Here is a 26,717-nt window from a genome sequence, read left to right on the forward strand (position 1 = left end):
TATGCAAAGGCATTCAACCGTGTAGATCTTGACAAAGTAGGGATAACATTGAGAAGAATGGGAATTCCAGAACACTTAATTGTGCTCATGAGGGACCTGTACATAGACCAAGAGACTGTCATTCAAACTCAGGAAGGGTGTGCATCAGGGCTGTATCCTTTCAACACACTTATTCAATCTGTATGCTGAGCAAATAATCTGAGAAGCTGGACTATATGAAGAAGAAAGCAACATCAGGATGAGAGGAAGACTCATTAGCAATCTGTGATATGCAGGATGACACAACCTTGCTTGCTGAAAGAGGACCTGAAGCACTCACTGATGAAGATCAATGACTAGAGACTTCAGTATGGATTACACCTCAACATAAAGAAAACAAAAATCCTCACAACCAGAACAATAAGCAACATCACGACAAACAGAGAAAAGTCTGAAGTTGTCCGAGATTTCATTTTACTTGGACCCACAACCAACGCCCATGGAAGCAGGAGTCAAGAAGTCAAATGGCATATTCTATTGGTCAAATCTGCTGCCAAAAATCTTTTTAAAGTATCAAAAAGCAAAGATGTCACCTTGAGGAGTAAAGTATGCCTGACTCAAGCCACAGTATCTTCAATCGCTTCATATGCATGCAAAATTTGGACAATGAATAACTGTTGAATTAAAGTCTTTGAATTATGGTGTTGACAAAGAATACTGACTAGACCGTAGACTTCCAGAAAAAAGAACGACTTTGCCTTGGAAGAAGTGCAGCCAGAATGCTACTTAGAAGAGAGGATGGTGAGACTTCACCTCATGTACTTTGGACATGTTATCAGGAGGGGCCAGTCCCCAGAGGACATTATGTTTGGTAAAGTACAGGGTCACCAAAAAAGAAGATGACCCTCAATGACATAGAGTGACACAGTGACTGCAAGAATGGGCTCAAACATACAATAATTGTGAGTTAGGTGTAGGACTAGACAGTGTTTCATTCTGTTGTACACAATGTCACTATGAACCAGAACTGACTCCATGGCAGCTGACAACAACAACAACAACAACAACAACCACCTGTTTGCCAGTTTGTCTTACTGTATGGCTTGCATGTTGTCATGATGCTGTCAGCCACAGTGGACAGCTTTCAGTGGCACTTCCAGAATAGGACACACTAGTAAGAAAAGTTTACTAGTGATATACTTCCAAAAATTTGTCAATGAAAAGCTTATGGATCAAAATATTATCTAATATAGTGATGAAAGATGAGGCTGCTAAGTTAGAAGGAACTACACAATAGCTGCAACAGTGAACTCAAACATATCAAGGATCATGAAGAATGCAAAGGAACAGCAATGTTTTGTTCCATTGTACATAACTGGCAACTGACAACAGCAAAGTATTTAATATACTTCTGTGCTACTGGCAGTCTCTATCTTTCAAGAGTTGGATCTATTTTCTCCTAGTTATGAATTTCTTCTGGTTCTGTTTTGTTAATGCCCAAATGAAAATAATTAATGGCTCAACAAGAAGATTTTATTAGTAGGTAATTCACAGTAGAATAGTGGAATACATAACCTTAAATCACATTTATAATGTTATTGTTTCTCAATTCCTCTGGTCACATCTGCTGAGAATGATATACCCAGAGCTGGTCAACTGAGATTAACACTTGTGAGATGAGAGGTGGGAGCACAGAGGCAAGAGAGAGTGGAGTTCAAGGTCTCACACTCATTGGGTGCTTGTCCCAAGGCTAGTTTCTCAACCCTCAATGATTGTTGCCTCATTTACCTTTCAGAATTGTTTGAGAATATCAAATGCATTGAGGGATAGGAAGTACACTTTGGAAATTGGAAAGCATTGGACAGATTTTTTTGACACTTTATAATAATGTGAAAGAAAACCTGTTGCCTATATAACTCATATGAGATTCATAAGTAGGCAAGGATGTCTTGAATTTGTAGAGAATTTAAGTGATTCTCAAAGCCCTTATTCAAACATCCCATTTGCGTTTCACTGCGTATTAGGCAGGGCAGGTATTAGTCCTACTTGATAAGGAGAAAGAGACCCAGAAAGACTAAGGGTCTTAGGTAACACAATAATTAGTGGCAGAATTGAGTCTACTATGCTCAATCATTCGCCATCACAGTCAGAGACAGAGAAGCAGAAAAACCAGAGGAATCTGAATTAAGCCCCATCTTGGTCACTACCTGGCTGTGAAATTTAGAGAAGCCATTTACCTTCTCTGAGTATCACCTTCCTCATTGGTTAAAAAGGCACAGAGAGAGAAAAATGATAATAATATCTCTATAGTGGACAATCACTAATTGCCTGGAAATGTTGTTGTTGTTGTTGTTATGTGCCATCGAGTTGGACCTGACTCATAGTGACCCCTTCTTGGGTTTCCAAGGCAGTAGTATCACTATGGAAGTAGATTGCCCCATCTTCCTTCCGGGGAGTGGCTGGTGGGTTTGAACCGCCAGCCTTCTGGTTAGCAGTCAAGTGCCTTGGCCACTATGCTACCAGAGCTCCCTGCCTGGAAATAGCAGTTAGATTTTCTTCTGGGGAACATCATCACCATCCAACCATCCAATGTCCATGCATTTCACGAGGACTTGTCTCTACACTTGAATCCAGAAATGGGCCAGTGACTCAGTCCACACCCACTGGAGTACTGAATTCATGAGCCTCAAAGAACTGCATGAGCCACAAGTGTCCTGGGAACAAGTCTTCCTACTTTTCCACTAAAAGGATATGACTCGATAGCTGCTGGGACCACCCTATGTATGTGGCTAAGAATGATGCCGACAAAGGGGCAGGCTGAGCCAAAAGATGGTGAGAAATTGAGTCTTCATGATATTCTTTGTGCCTTTGATCAACCCATACCTGAAGTCTGGGCTTTTCAGGCTCATGAGCCAAAAACCTTCCTTTTTTGGTAAGCTATTTTGAGTTGGCCTTCCTGTGCCTTGAAAACTAAAAGGTTCAAGACTGATACAATCTCTTCTCAGGTTTTTTGCACTGAATAAGTTATTGTATATGAAAACCTTTTACAAACAATAAAAGCCTTTAGCAAACAATAAAAGCAGAGTAAAAGTATAATATATTACCAGTTTATTTTTGGAGCAAATAATAATATTACATATAAAACTGGGACCATTTTCAGTTCTTTACAACTTTTGTAATAAAGCAAAAGGAAAAGTTACTCTTTTACCTGAGTGCAATGATTTTCAGAAGCACCAACTTTCTGAAATACGACATGATATAAGCTACCTAGAAAAGGTACCCAAGTAGGGCATGAAATTAGACAGTAACCATTATCCTACACCATGCTACAACCTGGCTATGTGGAAGTCACGTGTCTTAAAATGAAGATGTCTCCCTTTCCAAAATTTCACTTCTAACACTTTCTCAATTATTTGATAAATGTAAGTGAAGGAAGTAAAAAGGGTAAAGCCACAGATTTGTAATGCACAATCAAAAGAAAGTATAAAAACATAACACATGCATGCATGTTGATTCAATGGAACTGAAGCAAAGAAGTAAAGTCAAAAGAAAAGTGGCATCTTATTAATTCTGCTGTGGACTGAAATAATTTTGTCTAAAGATTGTAAGGATGGCTAGCACATGTTTCTTAGACACCACAGAAAGCATTTGGTATAGGGACTGTGGTTGTTAGATGTTGTGAACTTTTGACTCATGGTTATGCATGTACAATGGGATTGGACCTTTGTGCACCATTAGATTTTCATTGGAAGTAGGCATCCAGGCCTTTCTTCCAATTCTGTCTTTGTCTGGAAGTTCCAATGAAGCCTGCTGAACATCAGAGAAATACACAAACCTCCAATGACACATGGGTGGGAGTTGCACTTGAGGAGCATTGATGGAAACTGAACTTGGGTCTCCCACACGGCAGGCGAGACTTCTAGCACTATACCACCACTGTGCCAACAGGTATTCCAAAAAACCAAACTCACTGCCATCAAGTCGTATCTGACTCATAACGACCCCTCCTTGGGTTTCCGAAGCAGTACCACTACAGATGTAGATTGTCCAATCTTCCTTCTGAGGAGTGGCTGGTGGGTTTGAACCACCAGTCTTCAGGTTAGCAGTCAAATGCCTTAGGCACTATGCCACCAGAGCTCCTAGGTGGATAGGTATTAGCACTCGGTAAGTGCGTCCTCTCAAGAGGCCCATGAGGCAGACATGACCTTCCCCATTTCAGAGATGAGGAAACAGATGCTTGATGAGGCTAAGTCATCTGCACAATTCCCACAGAGATGGGCAAGTCTCCCCCTTCCATGTGTTTTTGGCCCAAGTGTTTTCTTTGCCTTCTCATGAAAGCATAGGTCCCTGAGGGAAAGTGAAGTGCAGGCTTGCTTGACACAGGGTTAGGAGAGAAATACATTTTTCAGAAGTTTCTTTTCTTTTTTCTTTAGAAGTGATAACTATGAAATGGTCTTGTGTCAATCTAGGGAAGTACCAATAAATAGCTGCAATGAAGGTTAACCTAAAATGAAATCAGTGAAAAAAATCAAGGAAGTTATTTTGCAGGAAGTACATACTTCACAGGGATTTTCCAGCCTATATCCACCTACCCCTCAAGAACCTAAAAATAAATCCTGACCAACCTTAGCTCTCATGTTGAGTCTCTGGTACCATACAAGTATGACAAAGTTTGGACACTTTAAAGAATTTGTAGGTTTGGATCTGTGCTTCTTAACACTAAGAGGCTCACTGACAGCTCTAAGAATAGGATGGAAGCTATTTAACTTTGACCAGAAATACGTGTAACATTTCTTTTTTAATTTCAGAGAATTCATGAATTGTAGGTTAATAACCCCTAGCTTAATTATGGAATGGAAAAAAAATCTATGAAAAATAGAGGAAAAACTTATGGGCATTAACCTCAGGTAGAGATGGCCCAGTTTTGGGGGTCCCCTTGTCCAAAAATACCACCCCCCACAGAGGTCTGTGGTTGAAAGATGCCAACACCTGCAGGAAGGTTAACAGCTTTCATCCAGGTGATGAACTAACTGGTGATGTCAGGACACCTTCTTCCTAGCATCTCCCAGGGCTCAATCTGGGGGCCTGGACAGAATGGGAGAGAAGAGAGGTGGGTGAATATGGGGTCCAGCCACCTATGTAGCAGGACCACAAGGAAGAGGGCCTGCAGCAGCCCCTGTCATGGTGGGAAAAGAGGCACAAGAGCTGGTGAGAAGACGCTTATAGATGTCTCTGTTTCATTTCAAAACTCTGCTCAAACTGATCCTCTGTCCAGGGATGCAGAAAGAATACTTGCACTTCCTGCCATTTCCTATGAACACAGACAGCAAGGCCCCCTCTTCTAAGACTCAGATTTCAGGATAGGAACAACTTTTGTAGCCTAGTCTGGGAACCTCACCCTCTAGATTAATGACATTGTCTCCATGGGAAAATGAATTCTAATTCTCAATCATCTGTTTCCTAATGAACTTTCCAACCATTATCCACTCTCACATTCTGTCTGTGTTCTCATTGTGGGTGTTCTGATGATCATATGCTTTTAGGAATTCAAGCCTGAGAAGTCTTTATCTCCAAACCCCTATGTACGTTAGAGAAGTGACTAGGTCCTTCCTCCACAGATGGATTTCATCATGAATCTACTGGCAGCTACTAGGAATGAAAGGTGTTTAGCTGGGTGGTCTCCACTCTTTTCTTCCTCTTCCTTTGGATATTGGTTATAGAGGTCCTACTGAAGGTCACAAGCTTATGTTTTTGGTGTACTGCCCCCCCACACACACACACACTGACTAGCTGGCTAACTGAGGGTTTATCACTTAACTTGTTGGCACTTCATTTTTTTATAGCTTCAAAAGCAAGTGGAATGGCAAGTAGAGACAAACAACAAATGAGAACTCTTACAGCTATTACCAGGTATTTTTTTCATTTCAAGGATAGAATAAGATTCACAGCAATCTGCTAATCTAGAGTTAATGACATTTAAATGAACTCTTCTCCAGGGAAGAATGGAAACGATGACATGGCAGTAATTAATACTGCATAAGTGCTTTAGAATTTATAAGATATTTCCATATTCATTATCTTACTTGATCTTTAGGAAAACTTGGAAGGCTTGTATGGCAGGCATCATTCTTACCTTTACATTACAGTTATGAGGCAAGGCTCCAAGAAGAGAAATGACTTGTCTAAGGTCACCAGTGAGGCAGGGAAAAGTCAGTGGTCAAAGCCAGATCTTTTAATTTCAAATCTGATCCCTTTTCATTAATTCTATTGTCTGCCATATTTTTCCGAATTACTTCTATCTTCTAAGTGGTCATCATAAAGAGATTTGAAGTCTTTGCACATGGAAAGTTGCATTATAGGAAAAAGCACAGAGGAAGCAAGCCTAGATGCAACCAATTCCAAAGTGATCAACAAAGAACATGTTCCCTTGGAGTGCTGGGGCGTGAACCATCTTATTCACAAATACTACTATTTGTATTTTTAGAAAAGTAGAGCAAAACCTCCAAGCTACCAGAACATGTAAGCAAAGCAGTTAATCTTTTAAAAAAAATTATCCCATCTGAGAAATTTGTTTCTTAGCTTCTTTGTCATAATCTAGAAAAACTATTCTAGATCAAACCAATAAAGAACATCTTCACCCCACCACCAATATTTTCATTAGGATCATCCACTTGGCAGTCCTGCTAAGGGCAAGTGGGTGATGGTGCCTGCTAGACTCCTCTCCTGTTCCAAGGAGAACTACCCATCTACAGGGTCTGATGACGGTATGACCTGAATCTGTTTCTTAACTCTCTGTTGACCATGTCTGATCCTGAGGCCCTAGCTACAGGTTACTAGAAAAAGAGAGGGCAGCAACTGGCTTGCCAGTGGGGCATCAAGGAAGTCCTGCTGTGAAGGGACAAAAAGAGGAGCCTCATTGTTATGTGTGTCCTGCCAGTGAGGTTTCTTCAGCTGAGAGACAGAACACATCTGTCCCTTGAACCTGAAGACCATAATTAGCATGATTCTGGTCCATATATAGGATAAGAAGGGCTTTACATCATAATTAAATTCTATAAAAATATCAGAAGAAAATGTAATTCTGAAGACCATAACACTATGTTCATAAAAGGCAGAAGTCATTATGGAAAATATAAATTTGAGGACACAGATACCTTATAGCAATGACATACAATTGAAAGGTAAACTCACAAAGTGTTAATTTCTTTATGGTACTGTAAAGGAATTCTTAAGGAGGGTTGGTGGCATGATGGTTAAGTGCTAGGCTTCTAACTAAACCAAAAGGTTGATGGTTCAAACCCATTCAGCGGCTCCACGGGAGACAGACCTGGCACTCTGCTTCCGTAAAGATTACAGCCATGAAAACTGCATAGGGCAGTTCTTCTCTGTCACATGGGATCGCTCGGAGTCAAAAATCGACTCAATGGCAACTAACCGCAACAACATAAGAAGTTCTCATAAAGTAAGGGGAGTCTCTGCATGGTGCAAGTGATAAATACACTTGGCTTCTAACCAAAGGGTTGGAGGTTCTAGTTCACCTGACGTGTGCCTTGAAAGAAAGGTCTGGTGACCCACTTCTGAAAAATCAATGACTAAAAACCCTATGAAGGGCAGGTCCACTCTGACACACATGGGATCACCATGAGTCAGAGTTCATCAACCTCAACTATTTTTTTTTTAATTGTAAGAAGTCTGTGAAACACAAAAACATCAACAGAAAAATGGACACAAATACTTAATTCACAAATGAATGGAGTTTTATGTAAAACAAATACCCATGGACCTCACTTACTAAGTATGAAATATGCAGAAATACAGACTACATCGTTAAGAGAGGTTATTCTTGGATTGGGAACTATGAGTAATTTTTACTTTCTTCTACATGTAATGACATCTGTGAGAGGCTGAACTCAATGAGACTGCTTTGTTTTTCCAAGTCTAGCAAGTTTTCCAGCTTTGACAGAGTGAAGCTCTACCACTCTTCTATTGCTCTCTTACAGTGGAAAATATTTGAGTTTTTCTTTTCTGACAAGTTTCTGCCTTACACAAGTTCTGGCTTTCCCAGGTTTTACTATATTTGGATTCTAAATTTTTTTCTACAATGAACATGTGCAATTTTGGAAATAAGAATAAAAAACCCTATCAGTTGTAAAGTAAGAACGAAGTTTCAACTCTGTGGGACACAGGAAAACAGCCTCTCTCCACTCAAGAAACTTTCCCAAGTACTGAAAGATTATCGTTAATACCTTCCATGAAATTCACTACTGGCATTGTTTACAAAATACAGTAAGAAATAGAAGAATGCATTTTTTTAAGTCTGTGATGCATCATGAAGGACCTGGAAAGTTATTTACTTATTTAATCTTTTTTAATGTCCCCCCCCCCAAAAAAAGAGAAAAAATTATTTTCTTAACTGTCTTAATTTACATTTATGCAAATGTTCTCTTATGAAAGCTAAACAATTTTGTCATCAGGGTACAAAAGTTAATGCACGGTCAAAATGTTAAGTAGTTTATTTCTTCTACTCTAAAAACCTAAGGTTTAAAATGTTTCCTTATAATTTCTATTTATCTTAAGATAAAATACTGTGGGAGAAAGATGTGGCAGTTTGCTTCTTAAAAGATTTACAGCTTGGAAACCCTAAGGGGCAGTTCTACTCTGTCCTATAGGGTTGCTATGAGTTGGAATAAAATTCTACCTCCAATGTTCTTTTCTTTTTAAATCACAGTTTTTAAATCTACAGGTTTTTTCTTGTGCAAGATTGTTTTATGATTTTTATTTAGCTACATTTCATTTGCTCCCCCTGACAGAAATCCAGTGTGAGACGAAGTTTGGAGATAATTTGATACCCTCTCCCTCTGGTGGTATAGTGGTTATTGCATTTGGCTGCACCAAAAGGTTGGTGGTTCGAACTCACCAGCTTGCTCCATGGCAGAAAAATGCAGCAGTCTGATTCCATAAAGATTTACAGCCTTGGAAACCCAATCAGGTTGCTATGGATTAGAAATGACTCAATGACAGTGATTTTTGTTTTGTTTTGTTTTCTCCCTTGACTGAAAGAAGGTCTAAGGCCCACAGAAGTTCAATGATACACAGCTGAGGAATACAACAGCCAAACTAAAAACCGACACTAGGGTACTTTATTGCTTCTTCAGACTCATTTTCATTTCAATTTCATATTCATAAACTAGAAGCAAAAATTTTCTAATGCTAAACAGCAGTGTGTATTAAATGAAGTGTTCTACTTGGTGCTTAAATATCTCTCATCAAGACGTCCCCCTCATCTTTCTACTGACATGATGCTACACCAGAATTTGGCCTTGTGTGGCTGGAATACAACTGTAGAACCTTGGCCGCTATTTTCCCAGCTCAGCCACAACTCAACTGAAGTATAAATGCAAAGAATCAAATATCTTAACACATGCATCTATTTCTAGGCAACACTAGAACTAAACGTCAGTTTTCACTTTCTGAAATGATTATACTTTTATCAGCCTAGGTTTGACTAAGAAATTAAGCCTAGCATTTTGGGACATTCCTTCTGAATGTTAGAAAGGATCCAACTGGATCTTTATTGACATGAGTAGAATAGATTCCGCTTTAGGATAAAAAAAAAAAAAAAAAAAAATAGTCTCTATTTGAATTACATTCTTTAGGTCACCAGGATATCCTTCAGTACCTTTGATTTACAGAACTGTAAGTTCCTTGAGGGCAAAGGCACTTTCTTATCCCACCCTCTCCACAAGCCTACCAGAGTTGCTCAGCCAGCACCAAGCAAGCTGTGTCATAATGTGATAAGAACTGATGAAAAGAGTCTCCAGAGACTAGAAGGAGCAGCTGTAACCAACTCACTAAAAGCTTTATGCTGATCCTGAAATGTCCCAGCTATAGACAAAATTGTATGGTTATTTACAGAACTTTAATAAGGAAAATAGTAAGTTTAAATTTAAACTTTAAAGTAAAATATAGTAAGTTTAAATTTCCCTAAGGCGCTAGGGTTTCACATCTGAGAAAGAAAACAGTATCTACACAAGGACATGGTATTGCAAATACCAAAGAAAATATTGTTGGAATATAACTGTGTACAGTAAAAATTTACGTTCTTCATACTTCTACGAGGAAACAAAGAAGTGGGAGAGAAAAACAAAACAAAAAACTAAAAGTGAAAAGGTCTCAAAAAGAATCCCCTGTACCATTTCTAACAGTGGTCAAAAGCTGAGGCTTCAAGGGCTTTGCCATTTCTTATGAGAAACTCTAGTAAGAAAAATACAATGACTCACTTCATAATAATGCCTTTTCTCCCCCAAAGTACACATCACAATTCCCACATCCATAGCACATGGGCACTCAGTGCAGAGCTATTGCAACATGGAGCATCTCCCTGCACCAACGTGCCTGAGTAGAGGAGGGAAATGGGAACAGCCCTCCCTGGTGTGGCATTAGGGGACAGCATGCTGCCCTGGGTCTGCCTCCCAAGGAAAGGGGTTTGCACTCTCTTTGTTCTGGTGGATCTGGAACAGCGGTTCTTTTGTGCCACCACCTTTAAGACCTGGGAGTTTACAGCTGGCTTCCTTGTCAACAGGCTGAAAGAATCCCCTGGCAGAGTAGTCCTGAATAGGCATGCCCAGATTTCCTAACAAATTGTCACTTACACACTGAGGATCCAAAAAGAAACAAAAGGATGAAGAAAGGAATCTGTGCTACTCAAAGCAACAGCACTAGTGGATAAAGAAAAGGAAATGCTAGGGTGCTCGCTCACTCTCTGACCACAGGGAGTTAAGCGAACAGTTAGAAGAAAATAACTCAAGTTTATTGCCAAAGAACTAAGTCCAATATCACTACTCAGGGAACCAATTTCCCAGGTCTGGGCCAGTCAGATGTTGCTTGAGAATCGCTACCAGGAGAAAATAAGATGGCTTCTGTCCTTTGATGCATGTCAATGTAAACTGGTAAAATAATTAAAAGCCTTAGGTTTAAGAAATAATTACGAAAGCCTGACATTCCTGGCTTTGGACATGGGAAGTATATAACAAGGAATAAGAATGCCTTCTCTTAGGCAGAAGGCAATTCTGAGAGGGAAGGATTATTTATTGATCTTTAAATAACTGACAGGAAGACTCTCCCGAGGTCAGATATCAATGAGAATAAAGCTTCAAGGCACTGCTGGTGGAAAAATGGTGGCATTGGCTTGATGGGCAATTGGCAGGAGGGGGCCCTTCACTTGACTGAAATATTTTATTGCTTCTAAGGACTTGCTAAGAATCGGAATCAACTCGACCACATACACAACAAGAGAAACAACAAGTTTAAGGAATGGGTGGACAGAAGGAAGTGAGGAGGGGAGGTGCATAGGTGAACTTGCTAAGTAAAAGGAGCACACAGAGCTTGTATTTTGAGATGAAGCTGTTGGTTATGGCTGAGTTTTGGCTGACTCCTACGTGGCTGGAAAAATGTGTCTGTGAAGGGAGGAACAGAGTGGGGAAAAGAGCAACTGAAGAGACAAAGATTGACCACAACTGAAGTGACTCATTCCAAACAATGAAAGACCCTCAGGATGTAATCTACATTTTTTCTTGTAAGCTAACTTGGTTAACTCTGATAGAGTGTTGTCATTTATTTTAAAGATAAGGAAACTGAACTCACTCGTGTAAAAGATTCAGACTGGTCACTTTTTCAGAATGAAAATTCTTACCATTTAGGCAGTCCTCCAGATTATAGGATTCATACGAAAGCAGCTACAGAAAACTTACATCTGTATAAATAGCAGTGCTCCCAAGGGGGATAATATTTCATTTGTATTGAGATAATGTTTTAATTCTCTCTTAATAATTTAACATATTAAGTATTAATATTTCATATCAGATATAAGATATAATTTCTCCTGTATTCCATCTGAAAGCAATACTTCTTTCTGGTACAGTTAATTATTGTTTTCTTAAATCATAGATCAATTTCTTCCTTGCGTTGAGAATCAGTTAAGCTGTATTATATGATATTTTATGCCAATAGCATTACTACTTTAGTATTTATTAACTTACTAAGATAACCTGACATCCTGGAAATGTTTCAAAGAGTAATTAAATGTCTAATACTTTTCACCAAGTTTGCTTCATTAATTTCACTTGATGTGCATACTTCTGGGTTTTATTATGGATAAAGAAAAGGAAATGCAAAGGTCACACTGGCTTTTTCGAAGGACCCTCTGCTCTAAATGAGGGTGTGTGGATTTAAATATGAGTTCTCTGTTCTTTACTTTTCTGGAGTCTCTCTCTACTCACCCCTATAGTTCTGAAACAATCTTCCTGTGTATTTATTTAAGATGAGATAAGAGCCCGATTTTAGACTACATGGGCCAAATTTCAAATGAATTAAAAAATAATAAACATCAGTGCTAATCTAATATTTTCAGAAATCATGTTTGAAGCATAATAATCATGTCATACTTCATGGCCAGGCTAATGCCCACTAGATATTTTTTTCCCTTCTCTTTTTTAAAGTTTCAAATCATATATCAAAAAAATATGAAAAAAAAAGTTTGTGCATACATAAGTTCAGGGTAACTGGATTGTGCCTTTGGTAAGCTCCATTATATCCTTGATCTGTGTGTGTGTGTGTGTGTGTGCATGTATGTAAATGTGAAAATGCTCTCAAGTGTGTCTGTTAACCTTTAAAGACAAACTGTAAGCTGAACCATTACAAGCAAGGTGTCTGTATCTATTAATCTGAATAGACAACTCCAATAAAACAAAGAAGCAGGCCCTAATGGAGCTAAATACACCATGAGAAGAGTGAGACACGAGAGTGAGAGTGAGAATGAGTGAGTGAGTGAGAGAGAGAGACAGAAAGAGGGAAAGCATGCAAACCCTATCAGCTAGGAAGTAATACACTGGGGAAAAGTATTGGGTCTCATGGAAATGTCAGTCATTCATGGGGTAAAATTCAAAAGCCACTGGCCCCACTGAAAGCTTCCAGCAGAGACATACATGTCTTTTGCTTTATTTCATTTAAAGACTTTGCTTTATTTCATTCAATATTATAGGCACCATCATAGTTTTTATGATGTGTTGCTTTCTCACTTAAAAGTGATATGGGAAATATTCTGCTAATCAAACTAAATATTTAAGTAGTCTTGAATCACTATTATCATGCAAAATAGGCAATATGATTTTGGTCTCATAAAACATGCGTTGAGTATTTAATGGGTGAATGATAACAAAAGGCAACTCTTTTTCCTAATTTTTATGGTAACAGCATTTAAGCAGATTAGTTTATAGTAATTTTTTTTTTCATACATACCAACTCTTCATTCTGATTTGCTGAAAGACTGCAATTAAACGTGAGCTGACTTACACAGACCACGAATCTGTCAGGGAACACACAGAGTTCTGTACAAAATGAAGAAAATCAAGTTATTAAAGACATCAAAAACCTATGCATCTTTATACAGATTACTTGGTTCCAGATTTTTTGCTTAAGTTACAGCTGTATGTATGTATGTGTAAGACATATGTCTTTACTCCCCTTCCTTCCTTTCAGTGTTTGCCATCAATGGCGCAGGGCAAGTGAAAAGCTCTAGGGAGCACTGAGGAGGCTGCAAATTGGTCCACCTGAGCCCCTGGACCAATATATCACTTGAAACCCCGAGGCAGGGCCTTTGCAGCCTCCCCTCTGTGTCAGTTTGCTGTTTTCAGTTCAGAACTCACATTTGGGAAATAGGGTCAACATTTTCTAATGAATGTGCAGCCTTATATACGGGGAGGAAGAATATTAGGGAATATCTGCAAATGTGACTTGTCAACATTCTTATTAGTTTACTTATCACCTTCTTGGTCAGCTAGTCTTAGAGAGGTCACTTAAATTGGAGGGGAAATTCCTAACCTGAATCCAGCTGCTCAGTTTCTCTTAATAGTTTATGATTAAACTAATAAAGAAATTGTTACATATGCAATAGTACAGATAACAAACAAACAAACAGAAAAACTAACTGGCACCGAATTGATTCTGACTCATAGAGACCCCACTGGGTTTCCAAGGTTATAATCTTCACAGAAACAGATTGCCCCATCTTTCTTCCACAGAGTGGTTGGTGGCTTTGAACCATGGACTTTTTGTTTAACAGGCAAATGTCTTAACTACTACATCACCAGGGCTCTTTAGTATAGATGATACTACATCATAATTACAGTAATCTGTTATTACAATGTGCTCTCTTCGGCAGCACATGTACTAAAAAATTGGGACGATACAGAGATTAGCATGGCCCTTGAGCAAGGATGACATGCAAATTTTGAAGCATTCCATATTTTATTGGAGTTCTGGTAGCACAGTACCTGAGGCATCTGACCACTAACCAGAATGTTGGTGGTTCAAACCCACCAGCCACTCCGTGGAAGCAAGACTGGGCAAACTACTTCCATAAAGCTTCACCACTTCGGAAACCCAGCAGGGGGCGCTATGAGTCGGAATCAACTCGCTGGCAGTGTTTTTTTTTTTTTTTTTTTTTGGTGTTGGTATTATTACAACTACTTAAAGCAAAACCACTGACTTCTGGGTGGAAAGGCTGAATGAATCAGATTCGGATTCCCCAACATTGAATGAAAGAACACAAAGTGGTAAATGCCATTTGTAACTCTCCTTCTCTCACTTGTCTATTCATCCATCCATTCATTCACTCAGCTTCCATTCATCCCTGGAGTGATGTTTAGCTGAAGCTTACAATGTATACTCTGGTGGGTAGAGAGGGTCATCTTCTCCCTTCTTTATACTTGGCTGTATTACTTGAACATTTTTATTATGCACATGTATCTTATTTATGATAGAAATAAAGTCACTTTTCTAAAACAAAAAATGTCACTTCTTACATGTGATTAATTTTTTTAAGACAGATATTATAAATCAGATAAATGAAGACTTTTATATGTATTAGACATTTATAGTCAGCAAACTGAGCCATAGAGTTCACTATTTGCCAAAAGAAAAATTATAAAACAGTATAGTTCAGTAATGCTTCAGAATTAGAATTCAAAATCATCAGTTATGCCAAATAATTCCTTCTGTTTGTGCTCCCATGTTCTCCACTAAAAGATACAGATGCTAGAATAGAAGATTTTTAAGTATTTTGATGCCAGCTAATGAATAAACAGTAATCAGCCCCTACACCCCTTTACTTTGCTTAGGTCATATTTTGAGTTATATTATTTTAATATTTAAGTAAAGTAAAGATTTAGCCAGTCCCTATCTAGAAGAGTGAGGGCAGTGGTGAGTCAGTGGTAGAATTCTCACCTTCTGTATAGAAGACCTGGGTTTGATTTGTGGCCAATGCACCTGGAGTGTAGCCACACCACTCTTCTCTCAGTGGAGACTCGTGTGTTGCTAGGAGGTTGAACAAGTTTCAGAGGAGCTTTTAGACTAACACTAACTTGGAAGAAAGGCCAGGCAATTTACTTCTAAACATTAGCCAATGAAGTCTTTATGGAACACAATGGTCTGATCATGGGGGTCACCATGAACTAAGGGCTGGCTAGATGGCAGCTAACAACTCCAACATAGTGAAGGGTAGCATTTGAACAGATACACTATTAACTTACTTATTTCACTAAAAGAGCTAAACAAAATACAAGGCCCTGTTAAGACATCAATATATTCAAGCAACACTTAAAATTAAGAAAACATCGATAATCATAAAGATTCCAAGAGCAAACCTCTGTACAATTATTTGATAATTCCCTGTTCCATATCATATATATTGAAATAGTTCAAGGAACTTGAGATGAAGTTTCCTTCCAGTGCTCAGGTCAACTCAGAGAATGGTCAGTAGTGTCTCACTTTATTGTTAGCTGCATGTGTTTGACATCATTTCCTCAGTAAACATCTTGACTTGGGGAGATGAAGGGGGAGAGCTAGCCCCATGACACACCTCAGGAAGGCTTTGTAGGCTCAGGCTGTGAGTGTGCTTTCTCGTGCATACACTTGCTCCATATCACAGTGCCACAGTGTGTGCAGACAATGAAAAAGTGATTCAAGTTCAACTGTTTGTTGAGTTACTCTGGAGACTCAACCGAAGTGTTAAGATGCATCAGGAAAGTAAAGCACAGTGTGGCTCAGCTCACTGTTCTCATATAGGCAGTGAACACAGTGATATTAAAAAAACAAAAACAAAAACAAGTATTTGGCAACACTCTTAATTACTACTTCAATTTCATGAAAGCAAAGAAGCAAGTAGGAATCTTCATTCTTCAATTTTTACCTCTAGGGTAAGCTGATTGTGCAAAATGCCTGATGATACAAGAAACCCATTTCTTACCAGTACTTGGTGAGCCCCTGATGCAGCGAAGGCGTACTCCTCTCTTGATGAAGTAGGCTGTGATCTGAAAGCCGTAACCTGTGACATTAAAGAAGACATCATTAGATTGTAAGCTTGTTTGTCACTGAATCCCAGGGGTCCAGCCCTGCGCCTGTCACACAATATGCATTCAATACTTATTTAAAAAATGAAGAACAAAGCAATCAATCGAGGGCCTCACTTGAGAGAAAGGGGTGAATATCACAATCTTAGCTCTTTCAGGAGACCTGGCCATAACACCTGGGACACTTCTCACTTCTGTTACTGATTAGCTCACAGAAAACATTATTTAAAACCTATTTAACGATAGTTGTATTTTGTCTGTAGATGGGTTAGTTTAATTTCTACAGAAGTAGATTGCCCAGTCTTCCTTCCAAGGAGTGGTTGGTGGTCAGTCTTCTTTCCAAGGAGTGGCTGGTGGATTTGAACCACCAGCTTTCTGGATAGCAGTCAAATGCCTTAGGCACTATGCCACCAGAGCTCCCTTTCAAATACAACACAGCCTTTATATTGAATGAGATAAAAAGAAACATGACATAAGTCAAAACAATTCTCCAACTCACCAGAATGGTCTAAATGAAAAAGACAGAGTACCAAGTGTTGGCAAGAACATAGAACAACTGGAATTCTCATATACTGCAGGTGCGAGTGCAAACTGCTACAGCCACCTTGGAAAAATGTTTGAGTATCTACTAAAGCTGAAGGTAAGCATCAACACACAGTGTTCATAACAGCACTCTTCATAACACTCCCAAATTGGAACCAATACAAATATCTATCAATAGAAATTTTTGAAATTTTGTGATACAGTCACACAGTGGAATTACAGTGCCCTCTGAAAATGAATGACCTACAACTACAGGTAACAACAAAAACTAAATCTTAAAAACATAATGTCAAGCAAAAGAAGTTTGGCCTAAAGAAAGATATCCCATCTGTGAAAATGTGGATATTATCATTATCATTCATCTTACAGGTGGTGGAAGAATTTTCAAATGATTCATGAAAAGTACTAGCATAGTTCCTTCCTCACTCCCCACCTCCCCCCCATCTCTACCATAAGTGACTCTGTAGATTATTTTCCTGGGATCCAGTAAAATTGTACCCAGTTAACAGTCAAGTACGTAGCGGAAGAATCTGAAATGGAAGGTCCACCAGAGTAGTGAGAGTCACCAAGTTCTAACACAATCTCAGAAAATTCTAGCCTCTCTCTGCAAGACAGTCTTTTATCCATGAACGTGGAAGGGCAAAGGGCTGCAAGAGGTGGTCCCCAGGACCATCAGACTCTCCAAAGTTCATGATTATTTTATGAACTTGTGCTTATTTATGACATGACTTGGATACAAAGAAGTTTCCACTTTTACATTCAGTACCCTGACACACCTATAGAAAAAGATCTAGGACATCAGTAAGCACACACTTGAGTAAGTTGACAGCACAATTGCTTTAGTCATTGGGATTGTGAAATAACAGTGACATCTTTGAAAAGGTAATCTCCAGATTTACTGAGATGAATGACATTTTTTCTTAATATACATGAAAATGGGTTATATTTTGGTCACACAGCTTTCTTCTGTTTAAAATGTCAAACAAAATGTGTACAGCATTGGCATTATTCTGACTGCTGTAAAACAAATACTTCATTTCTGAGGTCACTGTGAAAGAGGAAGTTACTTCCTCATCTGTTCATTTGTTCTACTGCTGGGGTGGGGAGCTTGTAAGAGAGGGGTCCTTAAAAGTTTGGGACTTACAAACAGACAGCGAGATTTAAAAAAGGTTTTTAAAGGAATGATTTACAATTTTAGTCTTCCAAAGGCGTGAAGAAAAAATTCACAATTTCTAACTAAGTCATTCTACCTTTGCAGTGCATGACACCTAAGTTTATGGCTCTAGGTGATGGAGATTAAGATGGTATGTTCAAATTTCTTTTAAAAATCTTCTTCCTATACAAAATCTATAGAGATGAAATGTTATTATCAGGAAGGGGCAAAATCTGACATCTACTAGGAAAGCTACAGACCTGAGTTCAGAACCTAGTACCGGGAGATACCCTTTGAGTAATATCTAAATCCTGCTTGGTCTGCTAAACAATGAAATCTCAATATGATACCTTCTCCTACAGAAAAAAAAAAAAAATGAAGCAGTATAAGGCAAATGCTAACTAAGTGGTTTATTATTTAAATTACTAGAGAAACTGAGTTTATTTGTTCTGCTCTATCTCCTAACTTTGGGATAAGGTTATGTTAAAAAGAATTGTTTCTAAGCTGAAGTCTTCTTACTGGCAGTTTCAATGGATTAACCTTGCCTAACAGCACCTGCAGGAGAAATGGCAAATATAATGTGTAAAAAAAAGTTGCACCTGCTTAGTCCAAATCCTACTAGTCATGTGAAATGTTACTGTTTAAAGACAAACTTGAAGAGAGATTAAACACAACGGTACTTGTATCAGTACTTAGGGCAAATTAATGTTGATATATAAACAGAGAAGATTACTGCTTGGTGAAACATCCTGACCTGCAATGCTCACAGAGATGTATTTCATTTATTCACAGATAACAAGCAGTGATAAAGACTACATTCTTTTCTTTGCCCTTAATAAAATCAACTGTAAAGTTCAGCAGGCCACTGAGATTCTGTTCTTGGCCAGGGGGAAAGCAATGCTCCACTACTTGCTAATGCTAAACAGCAGTTTGGCAAAGACTCCAGGAGGCCCTTTGCTTTCTCTACTCGGAGCACTGGCTCCCAGTTTGGTATACTGGTGCTCCAAATTCATACAACTGGAGTCAATAAGAGATCAGAGGGAAAAAGGTAAAATGGAAATCATGGTATGATAACCTTTTCCTCTGAAAAAACAGACAAAGGTATTTTGAGATTATGAATCACTTGTAAATCACATTTAAGGTCATCTATCTGCCTTCTTGCTAGCTATTGTGGTCCTCCTAAACTTGAGAAAATTGTCATTAGATATAGGAATTGACTGAGATTTAAGTGTGGATGGTTTCATAATGGGAGCATCTTTCCACTAGGAGTCTTCAAGCACATGTATTTCTAGAGATAAAATATTTCTGAATTGCCTAATGTCACGCAGCTGCTCAAACCAGCAGAAGTTCTCCCCCCTGGCCTCTAAGCAGCAGCCAGGCTGCCTCTGTGTCCTGTACTTTGTAAAAAGCTGCTGTGTGTCTAGCCACTATTTCACTTACAACTCTCATCCTCCAGTGAAGTCCAAAATGACGACATATGCTTTCTTCTAGTTCACAAAAGTACATCAAGTCTCCAAGAAAAAAAAAAAAAAAAAAAAAGAGGAGGCGAGTCAGTAATGTTTATGAGACAGAAACAAAGTGTGGCTGGTGTTTTAAGAACAAACCAGAGTTCTGGTAATATGTTATTTTATAATCTGTCCAGAATCAACTGTTCAAAAATGGCTTTACTAGAAATTCAGAGTTTTTATGAATAGAAAGGCAAATGTAACAACAAAAAAATCAAATATAAGTTGACAAAATTCCGTCCTGGCTTAGCAAGGCAGTAGATTCATTTTAAGTAGTACTGTGCTCCAATGAGTAATGTGATTTAAGGGAGTGGTCATTTACTTGGGTTGTTACATTTCATAGTCCCAGGACACTGAGAGCAAATATCTGACATGGAGTTTTTACTGTAAAACTATCCAGCCTCATTTGTTTTCCAGTGGACTCGGAGCCAAGGGGACTTGAGCTTCCTTGAAGCTGCCAAGGGGAGTCTGTGGTACAGTGAATAACAGTGGGAAGCCCCATCCCATGGCTATTAGGAGACCATTCACACCATTCACTGGGGAGTCTGTGAAAAGGCCTGTGTGGCCTGCTGAGCCATCAGGGAAGCCCTGGCAGGTGAGTACCTCTTACTCTGCGGGCCCCACCCACCATCTGCATGGCTCTCCTCCAGCAATGTTTCCTTCCAAACCATAAGGCAGGCTCTGAAACCTACTGGGCCCCTAAATACCTCTCTCTCTAAGATGACTTCTTCATTAGCATCATCACTCATGCAACTATGAAAAAGCTCACTCAGAAGAGAAGACAAAGTGTGGCACAAACACCTAAAAACCTACCCTCTATCTTCAACAATGCTTAATATTCTGCCATATTTCATCAACGTATTTGCTAAACCATTTCAAAATAAATTAGACATTACACTTTATTCCTAACTATATTAGCATATACTCCCAAGCAACAAGAACATTCTCCTACATCATCAAAATAACTTTTATTGCAACTAATGAACCTGACATTACAGCTCAAACAACCAGTCCATATTCAAACTTCTCCAAATGTCCCCAAGTGTATATCAATGTTATTCCCCCCTGAACTAGGATCCAACTAAAGATCATACATTGTATCTGGTTATGTCTAAATATCTCTTAATCTAGAACAATCTTCAACCTTCATCACTCTTAAGTTTTTGAAAAGATTAGGATAGTTGTCTTGCAGAACAACCTCTATTCTGGACAGAAACTTTAAAAACTAAACAAAACAAAACAAAAACCCCATATTTCAGTTGCATAAATACAAATTTTCTACCTGTATGCTTTTTTAGAATGCTGCTGCTGTTGCTGTTGTTATATATATACCGTCAAGTCGCCCCGACTCATAGCAACCCCTTCTTGGGTTTCCGAGGCTGTATCTCTACCGATGTAGATTGCCCAACCTTCCTTCTGAGGAGTGGCTGGTGGGTTTAAACTACCAGCCTTCTGGTTAGCAGTCAAGTGCCTTAGGCACTATACTACCAGAGCTCCTATTTATTAATTCTGACTTTTCCTTTAACTGCTGGAGAAAATTATAGGTTCAAAATAAAAGTGTAATTACTATACACAGATAACTTGAAGATTTAATACTAAAGATAATTTTAAAGAAATAAAATCTTAAATTTGTAGAAACTTAAAATTTTAGTAAAGGTTAGCTTACCTAACCAGGTTGGTGGTGGTGTTATGTGCCGTCGAGTCGGACCCGACTCATAGCGACCCCTCCTTGGGTTTCCGAGGCAGTATCACTACGGAAGTAGATTGCCCCATCTTCCTTCCGAGGAGTGGCCGGTGAGTTTGAACCGCCAGCCTTCCGGTTAGCAGTCAGGTGCCTTAGCCACTATGCTACCAGAGGGTAGTTGTCGCATATTTGGTTTGAGGAAGGGTACTTGGTGGCAATCAAACTAATATGTACTAACTCAGAAGCAGCTTTGGTTTGCATACCAGTTTAGATATATGACTGTTTTTAGTCTGAGGTCATGAGTTAGTTCTCATTCTCCATCTGAAGATTTGGGTACAATTTAATAAGAGGGTAGGAAGGTTGATATTCACTGAGTATCGACCATGTCTAGACCAAAAAGATTTAATGTATTTCAAAGAAAGAGGATACTTGTGTTTTAAGTCTATTTCATTCAGGAAAAATGAAATTATAGCTCACAGCTTTGGAAATGGTATCTAGTAGGAAACTTATACCTGTCCATATCAGATGATCTAGTAAAAAGAATAGAAAAATCGTGAGTTTCATGCCATCACTTACAGCCTAAAAGAAAGGCTTAAGTATGAGACAAGCATTTTTGGAAAAGTCTTGATGGGCTGTTTGAAATACGTTATTGGCCTGGGGGGTGACCTTTGCCATTGTCGGTGATGGGTGGGGTTGAAGAAAGCTTGTTCTGTGGGAACCAAGAAAAGAGTCCTGCCATAAGTTTAGAGTACACACACAGGACCCTAGCCTAAGACCACAACTGAGAAACATTTTGAGTGGGTAAGTAGAATATTTGGTCCTAGGCTAAAAATTTCACTTATTACCCAAAACATTTAGAGACTCTAAAATGTTCCCTTGAGATAACATTTCATGTCCTTAAATAAGGACAGTACTGGGCTCTGAGTCACAATAAAGCTATGCATAAAGCTATGTCTATTTGATGCCAAAACAAATGGGGCCGCCTGGACTGCTTAATTCCATGGAAAAAAAAACTGAATAAAATAATTATTTGAGGCCATATTTATTTAGAAAAACCAAATTTTCTACTTGTCATCTCATTGAATGTATGTAAAACCATAGGCTACATGTGCTATTAATTTTATTATCTATGGGATCTATCAGAGATTGTAATACTGAATGAGAAAGCTGCTGAGGGCACACAAAAATTAGAAGAAAACAAATTGAGAAATTAACACTTCAGATTTCTTTCCCATACCCTTTCTCCACTTTTTTGTTTATAAAAATATGTCTTTAACATTAAATACGAAAACCATATTTTGATAATATGCAAACATAGATAAAATGATATTCAAAACTATGGTTCCCACAATCATAACTCTGTCAAACCAAGCACAACGATAGAAATGATATAATTCTGTGCACTTATAAAACTCAAAATTCCCTACAAAACCATTCACTCATCTTTAAATAACTATGCATAAAAGAAACATAGATTTTTACCATATCTCCTAATTGAGGTAGATGGTTGTTTGAACCATTTGCTATTCAGGCAGGGCACTGAGCAACGGATTTCAAATGTCTTGTGCCATAGATGAAGAGTGCCAGAGGAAAATCTCCCCTTGGCCACACTGATATGCAGGGGGATCAGTTCTGACTCTGAGATTCTACAGTCATGTGCAATGAGAAAATAAGTTCATGAACCTCTGGACTATTCTAACAGGATCATGGAATCGCAGGACAAGAAATGACCGTGAATAGTCATCTAGTTCACTTTCCTCTCGTCAGCCAAGACCATACTTAAATCACATCTTAAAAAACAAAACCAATATCCCAAATGAGAAGATGCCACACCTACCCAATTGCAACTTAATTCTTCCTTTACCATTAGAATCAAGGTTGCAAACTTAAGTACCTAAAGGGAAAAAGCAGGTAAGAAGGAAAGGGCAGCAACCCACACCTGGTTTAAAGGGACAGCAGCCAATAAACTTTAGTCAATTCTAGTCACTGGTAACTAGGGCACAGGGATTCCAGGTGCCTTTCCACAAAAACTAGAACTCCAGATTTTAATGTGAAATCTCCCAAATTTTACATTAGCAATAAATTCAAACTTTCAAAACATACTGTGCAGTGCAAATAAAATGTTTCTGAGGGCTGATTCAATTCCACACTGCCAGTTTGAAATCTCTAATCTAAATTCCTCACACTTCAGTTGAAGTTCATTTTCATGTGCTGTCTTCAGCAGAGCTGAAGAAAAGCTGGCCACTATCAAATGCTTAAAGATGAGTATTTGGTTTCAATTTAGTCATTTAAAGAAATAATGCCAGGTCCTTAACCTCACTACCCAAGGCATGTTTTCCTACATTTAAATCATCTTCCTGACTCTTGTAAGTGCTGGCATTAAAGACACTCAGTTAAATATCTGACTCAACGTGTGGGATAAAATGGGAAGATTATATCATTTTAGAAATTGCCAACTGTATGAGTTTGTGGGCTCTGTATTAAAAATGCAAAAGTTATATTAGTAAAAAAAAGCATTTTAAAAGATTGAGAAATTTTCCTTGGTTATAAGAGCTAACTACTATAAAAATATGAATTGTTCCCACATTTATTTATTTAACAAATATGCACTGAGTGCCTATTATGTACCAGACAATTCTAATCAAAATCACAATGAAGTTGTTATTTTTGTGTATGTGAGGGTAAGAGGTGGTTTGGGAAGTGGCCAAAATAATTCTAATGCTGATCTAGAAGAATAAACAAGTAAGAATAGTTAAGAAAAATTTCAAAATGAACGTTTTTCTCATTAAAAGTAATGCATGCTTAAAAGTATTTAAATAACAAAGAAAAAACAAAGCCAGAAAGGTACAAAGAGCACAGTAAATCACCAGCAATCTGACTTTTCAGAGACAGTCACTGTTGTCACTTTAACTTTTAATATCATCCATTCCTTTTCTCAACATATATAATCACACACATATTTCTTTCTTTTTTAGAAAATAGAATTATGCAATGTTGTTCCATAATCATATTTTTAAAAAGCCTCAATGGATGAACACTGGCTTTATGATATGAATTGGGGGCCCATTTTTATTCTTTTCCAAATGAATAGCCAATTTAATAAAAGGTGCCAGTATATATCTTTATCCACAGATCTTCAGTGCTGGTTTGGTCATATTTAGGCCTCTTTTCTGGGTTATTTCATACTAATAATTTATTAGTAAAAACACACTGTGTTAATTACATGAGCTTTATTTATACTAAAATCAAACCCACTGCTGCTGTTGTTGCTAGGTGCTGTAGAATCAGCTCTGAGTCATAGTGATGCTTTGTGCAACAGAACAAAACACTGCCCGGCCCTGCACCAGCCTCACAGCTTTTGCTATGTATGCCTGAGTTCATCGCTGCACCCACTGTGTCTATCCTCTTGATGGTCTTCCCCTTTATTGCTGCCCCTCTACTTTACCAAACATGATATCCTTCTCCAGGGACTGGTCCCTTCTGACATGACCAAAGTACATGGAATGAAGTCTAGCCATTCTCTCTTGTAAGGAGCATACCAGCTGTACTTCTTCGAGGACAGATTTGTTCATTCCTCTGGCAGTCAGTCAATGGGGTTTTCAGTATTCTTCACCAACACCACAATTCAACTGCATCGATTCTTCTTTAGTCTTTCTTATTTCTTTTCAACCTTTCACACACATGTGAAGCAACTGAAAATATCATGGTTTGGGTCAGGCACACATTAGTCTTCAGAGCTACATCTTAGCTTTTTAAAATTTTAAAGAAGTCTTTTGCAGTAGATTTGCCCCAGTGCAATATGATGTCTGATTTCTTGACTGCTGCTTCCATGGGTGTTCATTGTGGGTCCAAGTAAAATGAAATCCCTGACAACTTCCATCTTTTCTCCATTTACTGTGATGTCGTTTACTGGTCCAGTTGTGAGAATTTTTGTTTTATGTTGAAGTGTAATCCATACTACAGACTGTTGTCTTTGATCTTCATCAGTAAGTGCTTCAAGTCATCTTCAGTTTCAGCTAGCAAGGTTGTGTTGTCTGCATATCATAGGGTGTTAATTGTTCTTCCTCAAATTGTGATGCCGTGTTCTTCTCCATATAGTCCAACTTCTTGGATTATCTGCTAAGAATACAGATGGTCTGGTAGCGTAGTGCCTAAGGCATTTGACTGCTAACCAGAAGGCTGGCAGTTCAAACCTACCAACCACTCCTCGGAAGGAAGGTTGAGCAGTCTACTTCCACAGTGATACCACCTTAGAAACCCAAGGAGAGGTTGCTATGAGTCGGGTCTGATTTGATGGCACATAACCAACAACAAGTATAGTGAAAGGATACAACCCTGATACACACCTGTTCTGATTTTACTATGCCGTATCCCCTTGTTCTGTTTGAATGACAGCCTCTTGGTCTGTGTACAGGTTCTTCATAAGAGCAATTAAGAATTCTGGTATTCCCATTCTTCACAAAGTTATCCATAATTTGTTATGATCCACACAATAGAATGCCTTTGTACAGTCAGTAAAACACAGGTTAACATCTTTCTGGTATTTGCTTTCAGCCAAGATCCATGTGACATCAGCAATGATATCCTCATTCTGTGTCTTCTTTTGAATGTGGTTTGAATTTCTGGCAGTTCCCTGTTGATGATGTACTGCTGCAATCATTTTTTAATTACTTTCCACAAAATGTACTTATGTGTGATATTAATGATATTGCTCAATAATTTCTGCATTCTGTTGGATCACCTTTCTTTGGAATGGGCATAAATATGGAGCTCTTCCAGTACACTGACCAGGTAGCTGTCTTCCAGATTTCTTGCCCTAAACAAGTTAGTGACTCCAGCACTGCATCTGTTTGTTGAAATGTTTCAATGGGTATTCCATCAATTCCTGGAGCCTTGTTTTTCACCAATACTTCAGTACAGCTTGGATTTCTTCCTCCAATATCAAATCAAAAACTAAACCCACTGCCAGGGAGTTGATTCTGACTCATAGTGACTCCCATTGAGTTTCTAAGGCTGTAAATCTTTATGTAAGTAGACTGCCTCATCTTTTTCCTGCGGAGCAGCTGGTGGGTTTGAACTGCTGACCTTATGGTTAACAGCCAAATGTCATACTCACTATGCTACCAGAGCTCCTCTCCTCCAATACCATAGGTTCTTAATCATATGCTACCTCCTGAAATGGTTAAACACTGGCCAATTCTTTTTGGTACAGTGATCTGTATATTCCCTCTATCCTCTTTTGATGCTTCCTGAATCATTGAACATTTTGCCCATATTCACTATTCTGCCATTGAGTTGATTACAACTCAATGACTGCATAGGACAAGAGTAGAAATGACTCATAGGATTTCCAAGGCTGTAAATCTTTATGCAAGCAGACTGCCTCACCTTTCCCCACAGAGCAGCTGAGGGATTTGATCTGCTTACCTTTCAATTAACCGCTTAGC

General features: G+C 38.6%; 1 protein-coding gene and 1 non-coding gene across 2 annotated transcripts in view; one reads left to right on the forward strand and one right to left on the reverse strand.

Annotated features, from left to right (window-relative positions):
* Positions 1-26,717, reverse strand: part of LOC103210510 (SLX4 interacting protein) — a 109,517-nt gene that overhangs the window by 19,903 nt on the left and 62,897 nt on the right. Inside the window, 2 exon segments of the mRNA XM_007956427.1 lie at positions 13,276-13,364; positions 16,283-16,360. Of these exon segments, the coding sequence (XP_007954618.1) occupies positions 13,276-13,364; positions 16,283-16,360 (167 nt within the window).
* LOC122151613 lies at positions 14,182-14,286 on the forward strand. The gene has a single exon (XR_006164230.1). It is a non-coding gene; the product is annotated as a U6 spliceosomal RNA (small nuclear RNA).

Source organism: Orycteropus afer, unplaced genomic scaffold, assembly GCF_000298275.1.
Source record: "Orycteropus afer afer isolate SDZICR_OR568_19922 unplaced genomic scaffold, OryAfe1.0 scaffold00620, whole genome shotgun sequence".
NCBI lineage: Eukaryota > Metazoa > Chordata > Mammalia > Tubulidentata > Orycteropodidae > Orycteropus > Orycteropus afer.